Source organism: Drosophila innubila (genome assembly GCF_004354385.1).
Source record: "Drosophila innubila isolate TH190305 chromosome 2L unlocalized genomic scaffold, UK_Dinn_1.0 4_B_2L, whole genome shotgun sequence".
NCBI lineage: Eukaryota > Metazoa > Arthropoda > Insecta > Diptera > Drosophilidae > Drosophila > Drosophila innubila.
Genome location: NW_022995372.1, coordinates 6928385 through 6945324, shown reverse-complemented (window position 1 = coordinate 6945324; position 16940 = coordinate 6928385). Strand labels below are relative to the sequence as shown.

Below are 16940 nucleotides of genomic sequence, written 5' to 3'. Positions count from 1 at the left end.
TGAAAAGAATATAAATAGCGTATATGTACAAGTGTGTGCATGTGACATACTATAATTTTAATAATATAAATAACACTCAACTAACTACATACATACGTATTTATAACATTTTGAAATATGTATTTTTTCATTGCATTTTTATGGGGTCATGAAATATTTTGGCCTTTTGATTGATTTTTTTGCATTATGCGAGATTTATTTTTAGTAGCTTTATTAATCAAGAAATTGGTTTGATTTGAAATAAATAAAATGTCTTTGGTTTGGAAAACCTAAAACTATAAAATTTTTATTATTTGGTGCAAATTAAAAGCACATTAGCATACATGCTGTTATTGGTTAACAGTGAGGTGTTAAATAACATTTATACGCTTGCTTACAGTATCTACAGTTGAGTCAACAGTGAGCTGTTATGTAACATTTTGCGGTAAGTATTTGCACATGTTCCTGCCTTATCACTATATATAGTTAAGTTCATTAATTAATCACAGAATTCAAAACAGTCTATGAATAAGCTGCCTAATCAATACTTTTTATACACTTCCAAAACGTACTTTAAAATTGCAACGAAACAAGTAACATTTTACCTTTCGCACCCTTCGTGCTGCTTTCGTCACTAACGCGAACTGCCGTCCGCAGTGACAGGAGTTGACTTACCAAAAGTACTATAACTTTATTTTTTAATTTTTTAAGTTCTATTCCTCCAGCAAGCAATTAAGAGATTTTGCTCCCACTGATTTAACCAAATCTGCTGCGTTCTGAATTATGCTTTTATCTTTTGTCACATGTTATATTTATACACACAATGTGATAAACCTAGTACAATACGAGGATTACAATCAGTTTGGCGCCATTCAATTATTGCTTTATTTCAAGGGTTGTTTCATAGCCCCAATGACGTCACAAATGGCGCAGCAACAATTACGCGCCGAATATTTACAACAAAACCGATATCGAATTGTGATGGCGCATTTCGAATTTTGTTGTCAACCAAACAAAAACAAAACAAAATCGACTAACAAATATCCTGTATTAGTAATACATAGTATAAATAAATCAAATACAATCTGGAAGAGTTCTTTTGTCTTGATAACAGAATATGAAAATCAAAATTTTTCGACATTTGCAATTCAAAATTCTCTACAGGGCCTAATATAACTGAACAAATTTCGGTGTCAAAATGATTAGTCTTGTTGCCAACGGACTGAGAAAATTGAAATTAATGAAAATTGGAAGGCAATTCAATGAAAGCCAATTTAGATCTAAACGAAATTAAATATTTTGAGTGAAATATAGGCTTTATTTCCGAATATGTACTTTTTATTGAAAGTGTGTGCGGAAATTTAATAAAAATCAATTTACCCAGCTATAAAGTCAACACACGCGTAGATAGAACATATTGATTGAGTTTTTGATTCACAATATCATATAATAGAGATACAATCATTTGGAGCAAACCACGGAGGCGTAAAACCCACTGTCCGTATCCAGGTCCATTGTAAATATTCTAAAAGTAATGGCCCATAGAACCCGTCACTGCCGCGACTGTCCAACTTTATGCAAACAGCCTCAAGTTAGACATAAACAATATGCAAGAGAATTAGATAAGCAACCGAATGGGAAAATAAAACAAATAATTAATGCAGTGCAGCCTGAACGGCATTCTTATACCCTATACTCGTTGATGCACAAGACATCTATTAGACATATGTGCTTGATATTCAGTTTCACATTAGCTGCTCCTGCTATTTGAGTATGGAGTTCAATTACTCGAACTGTACATACCTTCTTTCATATGTGTATAAATGTGCGGAGTGCGTGTCTATGCCCCCAAAATTCCATATGGAAGCAGCCGATAAAAGACAAATAAAAATTAAGTGAGCCCAAGTTTGTTTTGATTGCTCAGCTAGAAGATACCCTGCAGAATAAAAGAAAAATTTAGTGAACGATAAAATTCAATAATTCACTCTGATTCGCAGATCACAATATTTAAAACTCTTGTGTATATTGTTGAATTTGTATAAGGTTTCGAGTATATAAAGTAAAAATGCTGTAATATTTATCTGATAAATATCAAGAGCTACACTTTAAAAATTCAAAAGAATTACGCAAAACTCTTAAAAAAATTTTAAAAGAAAAATCAAGAGATTATCAAGAGAATTACCCAAAAAAAAAAAACAGAATATTCAGCTTTCTGTACATTTATATCAGTCTGAGATTATTTGTTCAACATAAATAGCTCATACATTAATCTATCCCTTTTAACCACATTATGGACACTAGGTACAACAAACAAACAGCAGACAAGAGTAGCAACAACAACAGATGCCATTAATATGTATTTCTAAATGTAGTACAAGAGCTTTTTGTATCCACAGTGTGCGTTGGGGGTACGGGAATCGGTACGGATAAGGGAAGTAAATACCAAAATTTGCATACATCATCATCATCACCGTCATCAGTCTCGACTTCAACAACAAAGCAGAAAAACTGTGCCAGGCCTCAGTTGATCAGTTGGCAAATATTTGAGAAACCACAGGATGTGAGATACAAACAGAAGACAGAAAATAACTTTAAAATAAAGCACATAATTCTTGAACATTAAACACTTGATTTAAATAACAAAAGCACATTTTTTAAATTAATAATTAATTTAGTCGACGCTATAAAAGCAATAAAATCCAGTAAAATGCTTAACAAAACGAGTTCAGCAGTTATCCCCTAAAAGGGGATAAATATAAGATATTTTTAGACAATTCAGCAAAAGATAGATTTTAAAGTTACGCTAACATTACTTACAGCTACAAATCATAATGACGACTTTATTTTTTAAACGTGATCCAAGCAAAAAAACTTTTTAAAGACAGTTCGGTTTATTGCTAGTAATCTACTTAATATGCCTATTTATACTTATTTTATGCACACGTTTTGCATACCTAATAAATGCGAGATATGGGCGAACATTTAAATCTAAGCATTTGTATCAACGTCTTTTTTAGAAATCCGCAGAGTGAGTTGTTTTTTTTTTTTGGCATTTTATTTATACACGTTGTATTTGTTTTTAATCATGTACATTCAATTTTATTGTATAACTTATGCTGTAACATTTTTGTGTGGGGTATAGTTCAGTTATTAAAAAATAAAATAAACTTTTGATTTTTAAGGTATTACAAATTTATTTTGTGCACTTTTTAGTATCTATTTCTATGTAGATACATCCCAAACGGTATCTGAATTAAACTTAATTTATATATCTAAATATTTATCTATCACTTTCAAAATCTAAATCTATGTTTGAAATTTATATAGTTTCAACTATATAAATAGCAACGATTTTACCTATACCTTTGTTTTTATATCGGATAAGTTAATAAACAATGAAATTCTCGTTAGGGTAAACAGAATAATTTTTATAATATTGTAGGGTTTGTTAGAACGCAAGGTGCAAAACAAAACTTAAGCTAAGACAACAACCAACAGCTTTGTTTCGATTGTGGCACGCAATCGCATGGAACGAGTGTGAAATACCTTTTGTGGATTGTGGCAGCTATGCTTACCCAGTGTATGAGGGGGAAGGGGGGGAGGGGGGTAGGTAGGTAAGTGACATACCCCAAATATTGTGAGCCTAAACGACTTCGAAAACTTGTCGATACAAGATACAGAACTTCCACACAGCCTGTTATGTAAAGCATGGAACGAGAGATACAAGATACAAAATACACGCCACGAGCTACGCGCCAAACAACAGCAACGCACTCTCTCCAGAAAAACGAGACCCGAGACCAGGCCAAACCCAAAACCCCAGACCTCAGACCACGAGCCGGCCATACACAAACACTCACACAAGCATACTGTATAAATCATGCTCTTGAAATACGAAAAAGCGAATAACGAAAACCGAAAATATCCAAAACGTAATATTGCGTCGGGTCGTCGGAAATGGAATCTAGAGTGAAATTCAGTTGGTGGGCAGCTGCCACAGGCAACGCACGTGGCGCATTCCAAAGTTAACAGAAGAAAATATTTGAGATTTTTCTCATACGACGCGCGTTTTTTCAACAAACTGTTGTGATACATATTTAAATAATTGTTATCAACAATATATTTCTTGAAATAATTATTTAATTATGGCCGAGGAAGTGCCTGCCAGGGGCAGCATATTGGGCAGTAAGTGGGCGGGTCACAATTACCACGCCCCCTCGGGTATTTCACCAATGCATATGGCGAGTGCATCATTTGAAGTGCAAGTGCAACAAGTGTGCTGGCAACATGATGAAAGTGCTTTACCGTATGCCTGAAATTCCATGGGCCTCTAAACATAATTTGACCTCAAAAGCCGCACAAAGGTCGTGGGCCATTCGTGTGTGTGTGCGTGTGTGTGTGTGTGTTAGCGGAATATCCTTCAAGTTCAATATTCGGTGGCTTTCTTTATAGCCCCGCGGCAAGCAAATGTTCATGTATATATTCTCATAACATAAATATGAATTCGATTTGGACTGATCCAGAGAACAAACCCCAAAGACATCATAAACGACATTGACAGCTGACCGGTGACAAGGTCATTTGTATGTCAGCGCTATAAACAATATTTTGTTATTACTAAGCAGACATTTTCCGCAATTAAAAAACGCAGCCAACTTACCTAGGCTAACAAATGAATATCAAGAATTTTATATTTCATTTTGTGAACAAATTTATTGCGAAATTACATTTGCATCATATTGTTTATAATAGGAGTGGGGATACGCGTTGGGATACGCGTTAGGGTACAGATGAGGCTAGTGTTCCAATTATCTGTAAGTCATGTTCACTTTCTGTCAGCTTTCACTTGCCTTTATTTGTATTTAGTTGTCTTTTCCCATTTTTTTTTCATACCTTCGTTTCAAGTTATAAAGCATAATCCCTTATTGCTCTCCCTTCTTTGGTTAGCTTGTGCTGCTTCCATACTTCTAACTTTCCCCTTCCCAAGGCTTCTTCTTCTAATACATTTTTCCTTGAGCAGAAGCAATTGTATTTGTATCCCGTTTCTTTTTAATCTGTTATGTGAAACATTCTTGAAAGTTGTACAATGCCACAACTGTACAGATTATATGTTTTTTTCACTCTACAAGATTTATTTGTTTATGTATATTTTAGAATATTTACATTCAAAGCACTTGAGTTCTTTTTAGAGTTTATTATAGGAAAGACAGGTTATCGTCCTAGTATTTCCATTATGTAATTTGTAGTTTACAGACACTTGAACTAAGTTTCAGTTAATTGTTTTATCTACATAGCTACCCAGAAAAGATTATCAATCTATTACTCTTTGAATTATTTTTAATTTCTGGTTATTTTATGTAGTCGAAACTGTCTGTTTCTTTTTCCTTGCTCTACGTTTAATTAATATTTTTTTAAATATGAATAATTTCTAGACTTTAACACTACATTTTATGGCAAAATATAGAAAAACCGTTAGGGTGTTTGATACATGTAACATATCATAATATTTTGACGCAAAATTTCTAGAAATTGAGGGCATACTTTAAAAAAATTTAAATCCAAATTTCTTCCTTTATTTTTCTTACAATAAAAAACAATTTTATGGAGACTTCAGGTCTGCGTTTTGAGGTAAATTGCCTTTCGTAGAACATCAATTAATTGTTCGGAAAATAGAAATTAGACAGACTGAGACAATTTGTATCGGGGTGATAACGATTCGTCGACTGGCGTGGTGCTAATTTGTTTTGTCACCAATTGAATTGTGAAATTGAAAATAAACACCATTAAAAGTAAATTCAATTTGCTATAGGGGAACGGTAATAATTATGCCGATTATTTTATGGGGCAAGCTTAGGTGTTGTTGCGCGTGGACTATAAAACCGGGTTGGATGACATACCTGACCCACCCCACTGAAATCGATGGGTTTTGTTTGCATTTACAGAACTCGTGCCCGCACGCTATGTGCTCGCAATTCTCGGATCCATTGGCATGGCCATTGTCTATGGATTGAAGGTGAATCTGAGTGTTGCCATGGTTGCCATGGTGAATCACACGGCCATACATCTAATGCAGGAGGAGGGAGTCAAGCATACGATTAGCAATGTCTCGACTATCGCCCAAAATGTTGTAGAAGAATGTCACCCACCAGGCGATGTTAGCAATGTGACAGTCAAGGTTGAGGTAAGTCAACAGCGGGATCATCTTTAATCTTCCTACAATTGATGAAACTCCTCTGCACAGAATGGACCCTTCAATTGGAGTGAACCACTGCAGGGTACCCTTTTGAGCTGTTATTTCTGGGGCTATCTCGTCTCACAGATTCCGTTGGCCCATGTGGCTGAGAACTTCTCCGCCAAGTGGGTCATGTTGTTCTCAGTGGCAATTAATGTGATTTGCACCCTGCTGACTCCGGTCTTTACGTCCGCCCATTATGGCGGTTTGATTGTGATGCGTGTGTTGGAGGGCATCGGAGGAGGAGCTTCTTTTCCGGCCATGCATGTAATGATTGCCTCTTGGGCACCACCCAGCGAACGTATGGTCATGTCCACCATCATCTATGTGGGCACCTCAGCTGGCACTGCACTCTCCATTCTTATGTCTGGTGTTCTTTCCGCCTCCCTCGGTTGGGAATCGATTTTCTATGTGATGGGCGCCCTCAGTTGCATTTGGATGGCATTGTGGATTGTTCTCATTCAGGATAATCCCAATAAGCAGCGTTTCATTAGTCCCGAGGAACGCCACATGATCACCAGCTCTCTGGGCACCGAAACAAAGGTCGAACATCATCCGAGGGTGCCATGGGGAAAGGTCTTCACATCGGTGCCATTCTGGGCTATCCTGATTGCTCACACTTGCAACAACTTTGGATGGTACATGTTCCTCATCGAGATTCCATTCTACATGAAGCAGGTGCTCAAGTTCAACGTGGCCAGCAATGCGGCCCTCAGTGCTTTGCCCTATTTCCCGATGATCATTTTCAGCATATTCCTGGGCAAAATGTTGGACACACTGCAGTCGAAAGGTATGTCGAAGGATATTTCGGTCCAGACTAACAAGTTATTTCTTTCATACATTTTAATTTGACGTAAAATTAAAGAACACCTTTCAGATACCCAACTAGAATTGTGGGATTGAAATAGGTGACAGCTAAAGATGAAGAATGAGTTATATAACAAAGTTTGATGAACTTACAGATTATTTACAGATGATTTTATAGAACTTATTATTCGTCGATTTTGTTTCGCTTTTTTAAAAATATTCTTTGTTTTTGTGGTATTTTTGTTTCCAAAAATTTTTAAAATATTCGAGTTCTATTAAACTTCAATTGTATCAAGCCTTATAGTCTACTTTTATCTGATGAGGTAAATTAAACATATATATAGTTAAGAAATTATGACGAAAAAATAAGAAAAAGAAATAATGAACAGAAAACTAAAATATTTCACTGAAAAACAAAAATTATTTTTGAGGGAACTAATCAGTTTTAAATGGTCAACAAAAATTTAAAATTTTTGTATATATATAAATATTGTCATTATTTATCCATGATAATTTTAAAAGTACCATTGATTTGTTTTACATGATGTTTGTCTTGTGATCATCTCTTATCATATTTTATTTTCCAGGAAAAATAAGCACAACCATTGCCAGGAAAACGGCCACTTCGATTTGTACTGTCATTCCGGGCATCTGTCTGCTCATCCTGTGCTTCATTGGCTGTCGTCATTATGAGGCCGTCTCCATCATGTCCGTGGGCATTGTTGCCATGGGCGCCATGTTCTCCGGCTTCCTCTCCAATCACATTGATATTGCACCCAATTTTGCTGGCACTTTGGTGGCTCTGACCAACACAGCTGCTACTGTGCCTGGAATTATAGTTCCCATCTTCGTTGGCTTCGTTACACATGGAAATGTAAGCGATTTTTACTAAAAATAATTTCTTATTTTACTATTTTTTTGGGAATTTATTATAGCAAAATATCGGTGCCTGGCGCATTATCTTTGGGGTTACAATTGTTCTGTTTATTCTGGAGTTCCTGGTCTTTGTCATCTTTGGATCGGGCGCTGAACAGCCATGGAATCGTTCAGGTGCTAAAGAGGAAACCGAAGCTAAGGATGAGAAGACACCGCTTAAGGATAACGTACCAATGAAGCCATAAAATTAGTAATCTCGTTTCATGATCAACCATACTACAAAAATGTCAACCGATCATTTGATTTAAAGAGCCAAGCACAAAATACTTAGTCGCAATGTCGCACTGGACTGTAAATACCAATACCAATTATAGTTATTAGTTCTCTATATTTACTAAGTACACTCGTATCTGTGCGTCTATGGACATCCCTGAATCCTTCATTGTTTCATGTACTTAACCTTCCGAAAATGTCCCACAAAAAGTTATCTGCCTAAAGACAAACCAAATAAAATGATATCTTAGAAAAACTCAAAAATCTTAACTTTATTGAATGTTGTATTTCTTTTTAGGTGTTTTTAGGATCCGTCTACTCACATTTTTAATATTTGAGATCAATTTGTTTACAAATGTATTAAATTTTTACATGCTCTTTCAATTCTATGAAAAATTAAAAAATAGAATCGAGCATAGCACGTATATAAAAATCAGAAAAATTTTCTTAAAGTGCCATAAAATATCTTTTAATCACACTTTATTAAAAATGTATGTAAATTGGTTAATGGATCAGTCTTATAGTATTAATAGATCCATTATTTCTATTCTCTTTTTAAATATAGTAACAGTTTCATATTAGAAATTTTTAAGAAAGCTTTACAACATATTTAATTATTTAAGTTATATAAATATATTCTAATAAATGAATATAAATTTATAATGAATCAGTTATTTAAGGATTCCATCGTCTCTTTAATTTCTTTTTTTATACGTCTATCATAAAGCAGCTTATTCGTATTAATTCCATTTAACTTCTAAACATTAGAACTGAAAATTCCAAATATTTATAAAATTATAAGACTTAGAGTAATTTTGGGAAATGGGCTCGGAAACGCCCGCAAATGGAAGCATATTTGGTAGTAAGTTATTACAATAAACATCCTCCTTTATTTAAACTAAATGTTCGTTTTAAGAATTTTTACCAGCACGGTTTTTATTTGCAATACTCGCGAACATCGGTATGGCCATTGTGTATGGTCTGAAAGTAAATCTGAGCGTTACAATGGTCGCAATGCTCAATCATACAGCTATAGTGGGTAATAAAGCAGAAGATACTCAGTCCGGACAGTGTGATCCACCAGATGGACAATCTACAACTAAACCTGAGGTGAGCAATTTGATTTTTGAGCTTGTTTATAATTTCTCAACCAAAGGATGGACCCTTTGACTGGAGTGAGCCACTGCAGGGCATGCTCTTAGGCTGTTACTTTTGGGGCTATCTTGTCTCACAGATTCCATTGGCCTACCTGGCTGAGAATTATTCAGCCAAGTGGGTTTTCTTCTTCTCGGTAGTATTGAATGTGGTTTGTACGATTTTGACGCCTCCATTGACCAAACTACATTATGCGGGATTGCTGACAATGCGTGTCCTCGAGGGAATTGCTGGAGGGGCCTCATTCCCAGCCATGCATATCATGATTGCCAATTGGGCGCCACAAACTGAACGCATGTTGATTGCCACGATTATCTATGTTGGAACATCTGCGGGCACAGCATCCTCGATATTAATGTCCGGTTTGGTGAGCAATAAATATGGCTGGGAATGGGTTTTTTATACAATGGGCGGACTAAGTTGTATTTGGATACCATTATGGATTATATTGATTCAGGATGATCCAAATAAACAGCGTTTTATTAGTCCCGAAGAGCGTGACATGATCAACACCTCGTTGGGCCACCTCGAAGGGGCTAAAGAACATCCAGCGTTGCCGATAGCCAAGGTCCTCAAATCTATACCATTTTTGGCTATCCTGATTTCTCACACTTGCCACAACTTTGGCTGGTATATGTTCCTCATCGAGATTCCGTTTTACATGAAGCAGGTGCTGAAATTCAATGTGTCCAGTAATGCGGCTCTCAGTGCTCTACCCTATATACCCTACATAGTATTTAGTATTCTGCTTGGCAAAACATTGGACCATTTGCAAAATAAAGGTAATTTTTTTCTTCCAATTTCCACTTTTTTTCACTATACAATTCTTGTTTAGGAAAACTTAATAGAACGGTTGCCCGGAAAATTGCGAACACGTTTTCCACATTGGTTCCTGCAGCAGCTTTGACTGGATTGTGCTTTATTGGCTGTCGGCATTATTTTGCTGTAGCTTTTATGTGCATTGGTATTGTCGCAATGGGCGCTGCGTATTCCGGTTCCCTTTCAAGTCACATGGACATTGCTCCAAAATATGCTGGCATGCTGATGGGCATGACAAATACGGTTGCCACAATACCGGGTATTACCGTTGCCCAGCTGGTTGGATATATAACCGAGGGAAATGTAAGTGTAAACGAGAGTTTCAGTATTCAAATTGCATTAATCCTTTAATCTGCCATAGCAAACCATAGCAGCTTGGCGAACTATCTTCAGTATTGCGATTGTTTTACTTCTCATTGAGTTTTTAGTCTACACTATATTTGGATCTAGTGAGAAGCAAGACTGGAACGATGGCTAGACCAAGTAAAATGTTAGTTATTAACTTATAAAATGTTTTTATTTTTTAATATGAAGAAGTAAAAACCCAATCCGGCCTTTTTCGAATGCGGTCAGAACTCGAATTCTAAAAGTCCTGATTGCAGATGTATAACTCTTAAAATAAACATTTTCTTCTTTTTTATTTCGCTACTTTAAAACGACAATTGAAATTTAAAATTGAATTTGAATTGCAATCGATACTCGAACCCGATTCAATCATACGAATATCAATGGCTTGATTGCACCGTTCTTTCCGCCTCCCTTGTCTGGCAATCAGTTTTTTTGTGATACCCGAGGAACGCCAAATGATCACCAGATATTTGGTTACCGAAACGAAGGTGAACTATTGGTACCTGACGCATTATCTTTGACGTTAAAATTGTTCTGTTTACTCTGGAGTTTTTGGTCTTTGTCATCTTTGGATCGGGCGCTGAACAGCCATGGAATCGCTCAGATGCTAAAGAGGAAACCGAAGCTAAGGATGAGAAGACACCGCTTACCGAAGACGATAAATTGTTTTGTAAAGCTAAGCACAAAATCTCTGTGGTAACTTCGAATTTTTATTTTAAATTTTTACAAGTTTTGCCTATGCTATAAAAAAGAGTAAAATGAAATCGAGCATGGCAAGTCTATAAATGTAGAAAAATTTCCTTAAAGTTCCATAAAATATCTTTTACTCAGACTTTGTTTATTTGCTAATATATCAGTCCATTAGATACATTATTTCTATTTTCTTTCTATTTTAAATATAGTAACATTTTCGTATAAGGAATTTTAACGTTTAGACAGCACCACAAAATATCTTATTATTTTAGTCATATAAATATATACCTAATAATTTATTTAAATTTGTTATGAATCAGCTGTTTAAGGATTCCATCGTCTCTTTAATTTCCTTTCTATATGTCTATCATAAAGCAGCTTATTCGTATTAATTCCGTTTAACTTCCAAAAATCGAACCTAAAATTCTTAATATTTATGAAATTAAAATATTTAGAGCAATTTTCGGAAATGGGTTTGGAAACGCCCGCAAATGGCAGCATATTTGGTGGTAAGTTATGATAATAAACATCATTCTTTTATTTAATTAAATAATCGTTTTAAGAATTTTTACCCGCACGGTTTTTATTTGCAATACTCGCGAACATCGGTATGGCCATTGTGTATGGTCTGAAAGTAAATCTGAGCGTTACAATGGTCGCAATGCTCAATCATACAGCTATAGTGGGTAATAAAACAGAAGATACTCAGTCCGGACAGTGTGATCCACCAGATGGACAATCTACAACTAAACCTGAGGTGAGCAATTTGATTTTTGAGCTTGTTTATAATTTCTCAACCAAAGGATGGACCCTTTGACTGGAGTGAGCCACTGCAGGGCATGCTCTTAGGCTGTTACTTTTGGGGCTATCTTGTCTCACAGATTCCATTGGCCTACCTGGCTGAGAATTATTCAGCCAAGTGGGTTTTCTTCTTCTCGGTAGTATTGAATGTGGTTTGTACGATTTTGACGCCTCCATTGACCAAACTACATTATGCGGGATTGCTGACAATGCGTGTCCTCGAGGGAATTGCTGGAGGGGCCTCATTCCCAGCCATGCATATCATGATTGCCAATTGGGCGCCACAAACTGAACGCATGTTGATTGCCACGATTATCTATGTTGGAACATCTGCGGGCACAGCATCCTCGATATTAATGTCCGGTTTGGTGAGCAATAAATATGGCTGGGAATGGGTTTTTTATACAATGGGCGGACTAAGTTGTATTTGGATACCATTATGGATTATATTGATTCAGGATGATCCAAATAAACAGCGTTTTATTAGTCCCGAAGAGCGTGACATGATCAACACCTCGTTGGGCCACCTCGAAGGGGCTAAAGAACATCCAGCGTTGCCGATAGCCAAGGTCCTCAAATCTATACCATTTTTGGCTATCCTGATTTCTCACACTTGCCACAACTTTGGCTGGTATATGTTCCTCATCGAGATTCCGTTTTACATGAAGCAGGTGCTGAAATTCAATGTGTCCAGTAATGCGGCTCTCAGTGCTCTACCCTATATACCCTACATGATATTTAGTATTCTGCTTGGCAAAATTTTGGATCATTTGCAAAATGAAGGTAATTTTTTTCTTCCAATTTCCACTTTTTTTTCACTATACAATTCTTGTTTAGGGAAGATTAATAGAACGGTTGCCCGGAAAATTGCGAACACCTTTTGCACATTGGTTCCTGCAGCAGCTTTGACTGGACTGTGCTTTATTGGCTGTCGGCATTATTTTGCTGTAGCTCTTATGTGCATTGGTATTGTCGCAATGGGCGCTGCGTATTCCGGTTTTCTTTCTAGTCACATGGACATTGCTCCAAAATATGCTGGCATGCTGATGGGCATGACAAACACGGTTGCCACAATACCGGGTATTACCGTTGCCCAGCTGGTAGGATTCATAACCGAGGGAAATGTAAGTGTAAAACGAGAGTTTCGGTATTCAAATTGCATTAATCCTTTAATCTGCCATAGCAAACCATAGCAGCTTGGCGAACTATCTTCAGTATTGCGATTGTTTTTTTTCTCATTGAGTTTATAGTCTACACCATATTTGGATCGGGTGAAAAGCAAGACTGGAACGATGGCTAAACCAAGCAAATTTTGAGTGATTAACTAATAAACTGTTAATTATTTGTAATTTTGGGAAGTAAAAAACCAATCCGGCCTATTCCGAATTCTGACCGCATTCGAAAGAGGCCTGATTGAAGATTCATGACCCTCAAAATAAATAATTTTCTCGTTTTTATTTCGCTACTTACATCTCGCAAACAAAATGAGATAGCAAAGTGTCATTATTTGGGACCTCAAAACAGACCAGCTGTGGTTTCAGCGAGCTCTCTCTGAGAGCCGAGAGAGCACGTCACCTTAAGTAAATACACTTTGGGTACAGCTGCCCACACACGACAAACATGTGCGCTGAACCGAGGTGAATTAACTATAGGTGGCGTTTTCACCAAGCAAACGTCGTTAGCTATCTCTTTCTAGCGCTTGCTTCAAGAGCGAGCTGAATATAATTTAAATTTTATTTGGGCACACAACGGCCACAAACGATAAACATGCGCCCCACCCGATTGATCTTGATTTCGTGACCAGCTGACACCTTGGCCGAACAGATATTGACATTTTGGAAATAAATACTCAATCGCAAAAAGTGCCAATTTTGTCTGGTCACACTGCACTGTCCTGATCGGAGAAACCAAATCTGAATTTGTTTCAGGAATACCCCAATTATTAGTAAATAAAATATTTGATTTGAGGCAACAAAAGAAAACAAAAATTATTAACCCTTGTTGCATTATGCAACACAACAAAAATATAAATAATTAAGAAATACAAATTATATATGTACTTCTCTAACAAATTGAAAACCGTGCGAAGTGCGACTACTCTGTTTTATAATCAGACAAATTTTACCGGGTGCCGGAGAAGATGTTAAAAGTTCGCAGCATTTTCGTGCTGCAACGAAGATGGAAAAGTGGCAAAAGGCGCTGGAATGTGTTGCAGCACAAGAAGAACAATTGCGATCGGGCGCTGGATAGCTTTGACGATTTCTATGGATCCGTCTATGGCGGACGATGGAAAAATATGCGAGCCTCGTTGCTAACCGAGCACAAATATGTTGCCATGGTGAACAATTTTGGGGACACAGAGCAGACATGCAGCATGTTGGAAATGGACGGCGCCATCAACATCAAATCGCTAATAAACCTGGCTAGAGAGCGACAGGGAAACGAGCCAAATGTAAAGGGAGGGGAAACGCGTGCTCATTACGAAATCGATGACAAACTCAATGCATTGCTGCGAAAACAACAAGAGCGCGAGGTGGCTGCCATTTATCCCACTGCAGCGGAGGATGGACATGTGCCGCCCCAGCAGCTAAACTATGACAATGAGAGCAATCCACGGAGAACAGAAACCAATCAACCAAGTGATTCGCATGGGTATGAACCTAGTTTGACCAGAGCCTTGGAGGAGGATGTGCAATTGGATGAGAGCCGTTTGGTTGATCCACAATTCGGCACTGGCGGCTTGTACGAATATATGCCCGCCAATAGCATCAAGGGCATGGAGGACTGGGTGGCCGAGTCGGAGCATTATAAATATTATCAAACCAGCACTGATTTTCCACTAAACATCGAGCCAGAGGCCACATTCAAGTATCCCGAACATTTGGCCATCTACACATACGAAATGGGCAACTGCTCGGACTTTAAGGCACCACGGCAATGTCTAACTGGTGTCCTGTCACACTTTCTAATGGACGGCGCATCGGTGCTGCCGCCTTTGTTCCTCCAGGTGCAGCCAGGGGAACGTGTGTTGGATGCTTGTGCCGCACCAGGCGGCAAATCGCTGCTCATGCTGCAAACTCTGCATCTGGATCAGCTAGTCTGCAACGATGTGCAGGAATCGAGACTAAACAAACTGCGTCGCGTCATGCAGGAGTATCTATTCGACTACAAACAGCGCTGGGCGGGCAAACATTTGATATTCAGTCAAAGCGATGCTAGAAATTTGGATGAATATGCGAGCTATGACAAGATATTGGTGGATGTGCCCTGCACCACAGACAGACATGTGCTAATGCACCAGGACAACAACATCTTCAAGCCGTCGCGCATCAAGGAACGTCTGCGCATTCCGGAGCTGCAGGCGGGCATCTTGGCCAACTGTCTGCGTTTGCTTAAGCCCGGCGGCAGCCTTGTCTACTCCACGTGCTCCCTTTCTCCCGTCCAGAACGATGGCGTCGTCCACATGGCACTGCAAAAAGTCTTCACCGAACATGGGATTACGGCTACGATTAAGGATTTAACCCAGCACACGGCTCTGTTTGGCGATATCTATAAATTTGAGCAGCCAAAGGGCTTAAAATATGGTCAAATGGTTCTGCCATATTTACCAGCTAATTTTGGTCCAATGTACTTTAGTAAAATTACCCGAAATACATAAAACAGTTGAAGAAATCCAAATTTGATTGTTTTTAATTACTAGCAAGGGTGAATCGAGTGAAGATACCTTATGCCCTGGATGTACTTAATGCATAATATATATATATATATATCAACATGGTTATGTTGTTCACATTTGTTTCTCAGTCTTCTTTTTCTTCTTGGGCTTTATGGGCAGTGGTCCAGGTGTCTTGAAGATTGTGCTGCAAATAAGAAAGTTTATTAAATTGTATTAGTCTTGCTTCAAATCTGTACTTACTGGCATGTGGTGCAAATGGGACTGTATTTGCAAAAGACGGACAGACAGACGGAGCAAACATAGCCAATATCGATGAGTTCGCGATGACAGAAACAAGAGGCTCGATAGTCAACTTTAGGCGGTGGCGGCAACACCAATTTGTGACGCATCTGTGGAGATGGCAGGAAAACCCATAATAGATACTGCAGCAAGCCATCCAACTGTGTAACCTTGAGGAATTGTCCAGTCGTTATATCACAGCCTTGTTGCAACAGGCTGAGTGTCTTGTCCAGAGCGCAGGTGTCAATCACAATGCCTAGTTTTTGGGCCGTAAAGAAGACATTCATGTAGGTCATGTACTGAGAGGCGCACTCATTGCTGCCCGTTAGCACCAGAATGCGTGAATGCATCTTGACGCCAGCGACAACATTGCGTTGCAACTAAAAATCAGACAATAAGTTTAAATTGAAATAATAATTAAACTATTTCATTCACTTACACGGGATATGTAACAAAGGGCCATGGACATGCTGCCGGCCAGCAGACTTTCGCAGGGAGAGCTCAGTCGCGGTGCACTCATTAAGATGCTGCCCAATTGCTGCTTCACGGTCTTCTCCACCAAGCTGAATGCCTCATATTGACCATCAACCTGACGCAGCTCCACCTGCCGACCAGGCAATGGATAGAGAAAGTCTCTAATAAAAGAGCATATTTAACATTACATATTTAGTTTGCCAATCATTAGAATCCACTCACGTTGCATGATGTGAACAGGATATTACGGCCAATTTGTTTTGGGCCTTTTGCATGAGATGCGCATTGCCAAATGCGATGACGGCTTCCAAAATTTGTGTGAGATTTTGGGGATTCTGTCGCACAATGTGCTGCGATGGATTTGTGTCCAACACTATGACCAACAGGTCAATGCAAGCCTCAGCTGAAATATTTTAAACTTAACGTGATTTTAAAAAAGTTAAAGCTTGGTAAAAAAAATACCTTCGTCACTCGTTGCTGTTGTGTCCGCTGCATCCATGTTCGCCGGCACTGTTGACAAACTAATGC

General features: G+C 38.0%; 5 protein-coding genes across 5 annotated transcripts; 4 read left to right on the top strand and 1 right to left on the bottom strand.

Annotated features, from left to right (window-relative positions):
* The first annotated feature begins 3975 nt into the window (after positions 1-3975).
* On the top strand, positions 3976-8440 carry LOC117781200 (sialin-like). Its single transcript, XM_034617954.1, has 5 exons — positions 3976-4164; positions 5922-6160; positions 6221-7001; positions 7606-7892; positions 7954-8440. The coding sequence occupies exons 1-5, from the start codon at positions 4125-4127 to the stop codon at positions 8137-8139; spliced, it is 1533 nt and encodes a 510-aa protein (XP_034473845.1). The 5' UTR covers positions 3976-4124; the 3' UTR covers positions 8140-8440.
* A 561-nt stretch (positions 8441-9001) lies between these two features.
* On the top strand, positions 9002-10725 carry LOC117781202 (sialin-like). Its single transcript, XM_034617956.1, has 5 exons — positions 9002-9029; positions 9084-9277; positions 9324-10104; positions 10158-10444; positions 10503-10725. Exons 2-5 carry the CDS (start codon positions 9131-9133, stop codon positions 10617-10619), a joined length of 1332 nt encoding a protein of 443 aa, XP_034473847.1. The 5' UTR covers positions 9002-9029; positions 9084-9130; the 3' UTR covers positions 10620-10725.
* An 878-nt stretch (positions 10726-11603) lies between these two features.
* LOC117781201 (sialin-like) lies at positions 11604-13327 on the top strand. The gene is made up of 5 exons (XM_034617955.1): positions 11604-11691; positions 11746-11939; positions 11986-12766; positions 12821-13107; positions 13167-13327. Exons 1-5 carry the CDS (start codon positions 11619-11621, stop codon positions 13281-13283), a joined length of 1452 nt encoding a protein of 483 aa, XP_034473846.1. The 5' UTR covers positions 11604-11618; the 3' UTR covers positions 13284-13327.
* A 678-nt stretch (positions 13328-14005) lies between these two features.
* LOC117781390 (5-methylcytosine rRNA methyltransferase NSUN4) lies at positions 14006-15661 on the top strand. Its single transcript, XM_034618143.1, has one exon. It carries the CDS (start codon positions 14124-14126, stop codon positions 15639-15641), a length of 1518 nt encoding a protein of 505 aa, XP_034474034.1. The 5' UTR covers positions 14006-14123; the 3' UTR covers positions 15642-15661.
* On the bottom strand, positions 15647-16937 carry LOC117781391 (general transcription factor IIH subunit 3). The gene is made up of 5 exons (XM_034618144.1): positions 16875-16937; positions 16635-16815; positions 16378-16573; positions 15900-16318; positions 15647-15843 (listed from the first exon to the last, which is right to left on the bottom strand). The coding sequence occupies exons 1-5, from the start codon at positions 16909-16911 to the stop codon at positions 15771-15773; spliced, it is 906 nt and encodes a 301-aa protein (XP_034474035.1). The 5' UTR covers positions 16912-16937; the 3' UTR covers positions 15647-15770.
* Positions 16938-16940: the final 3 nt, after the last annotated feature.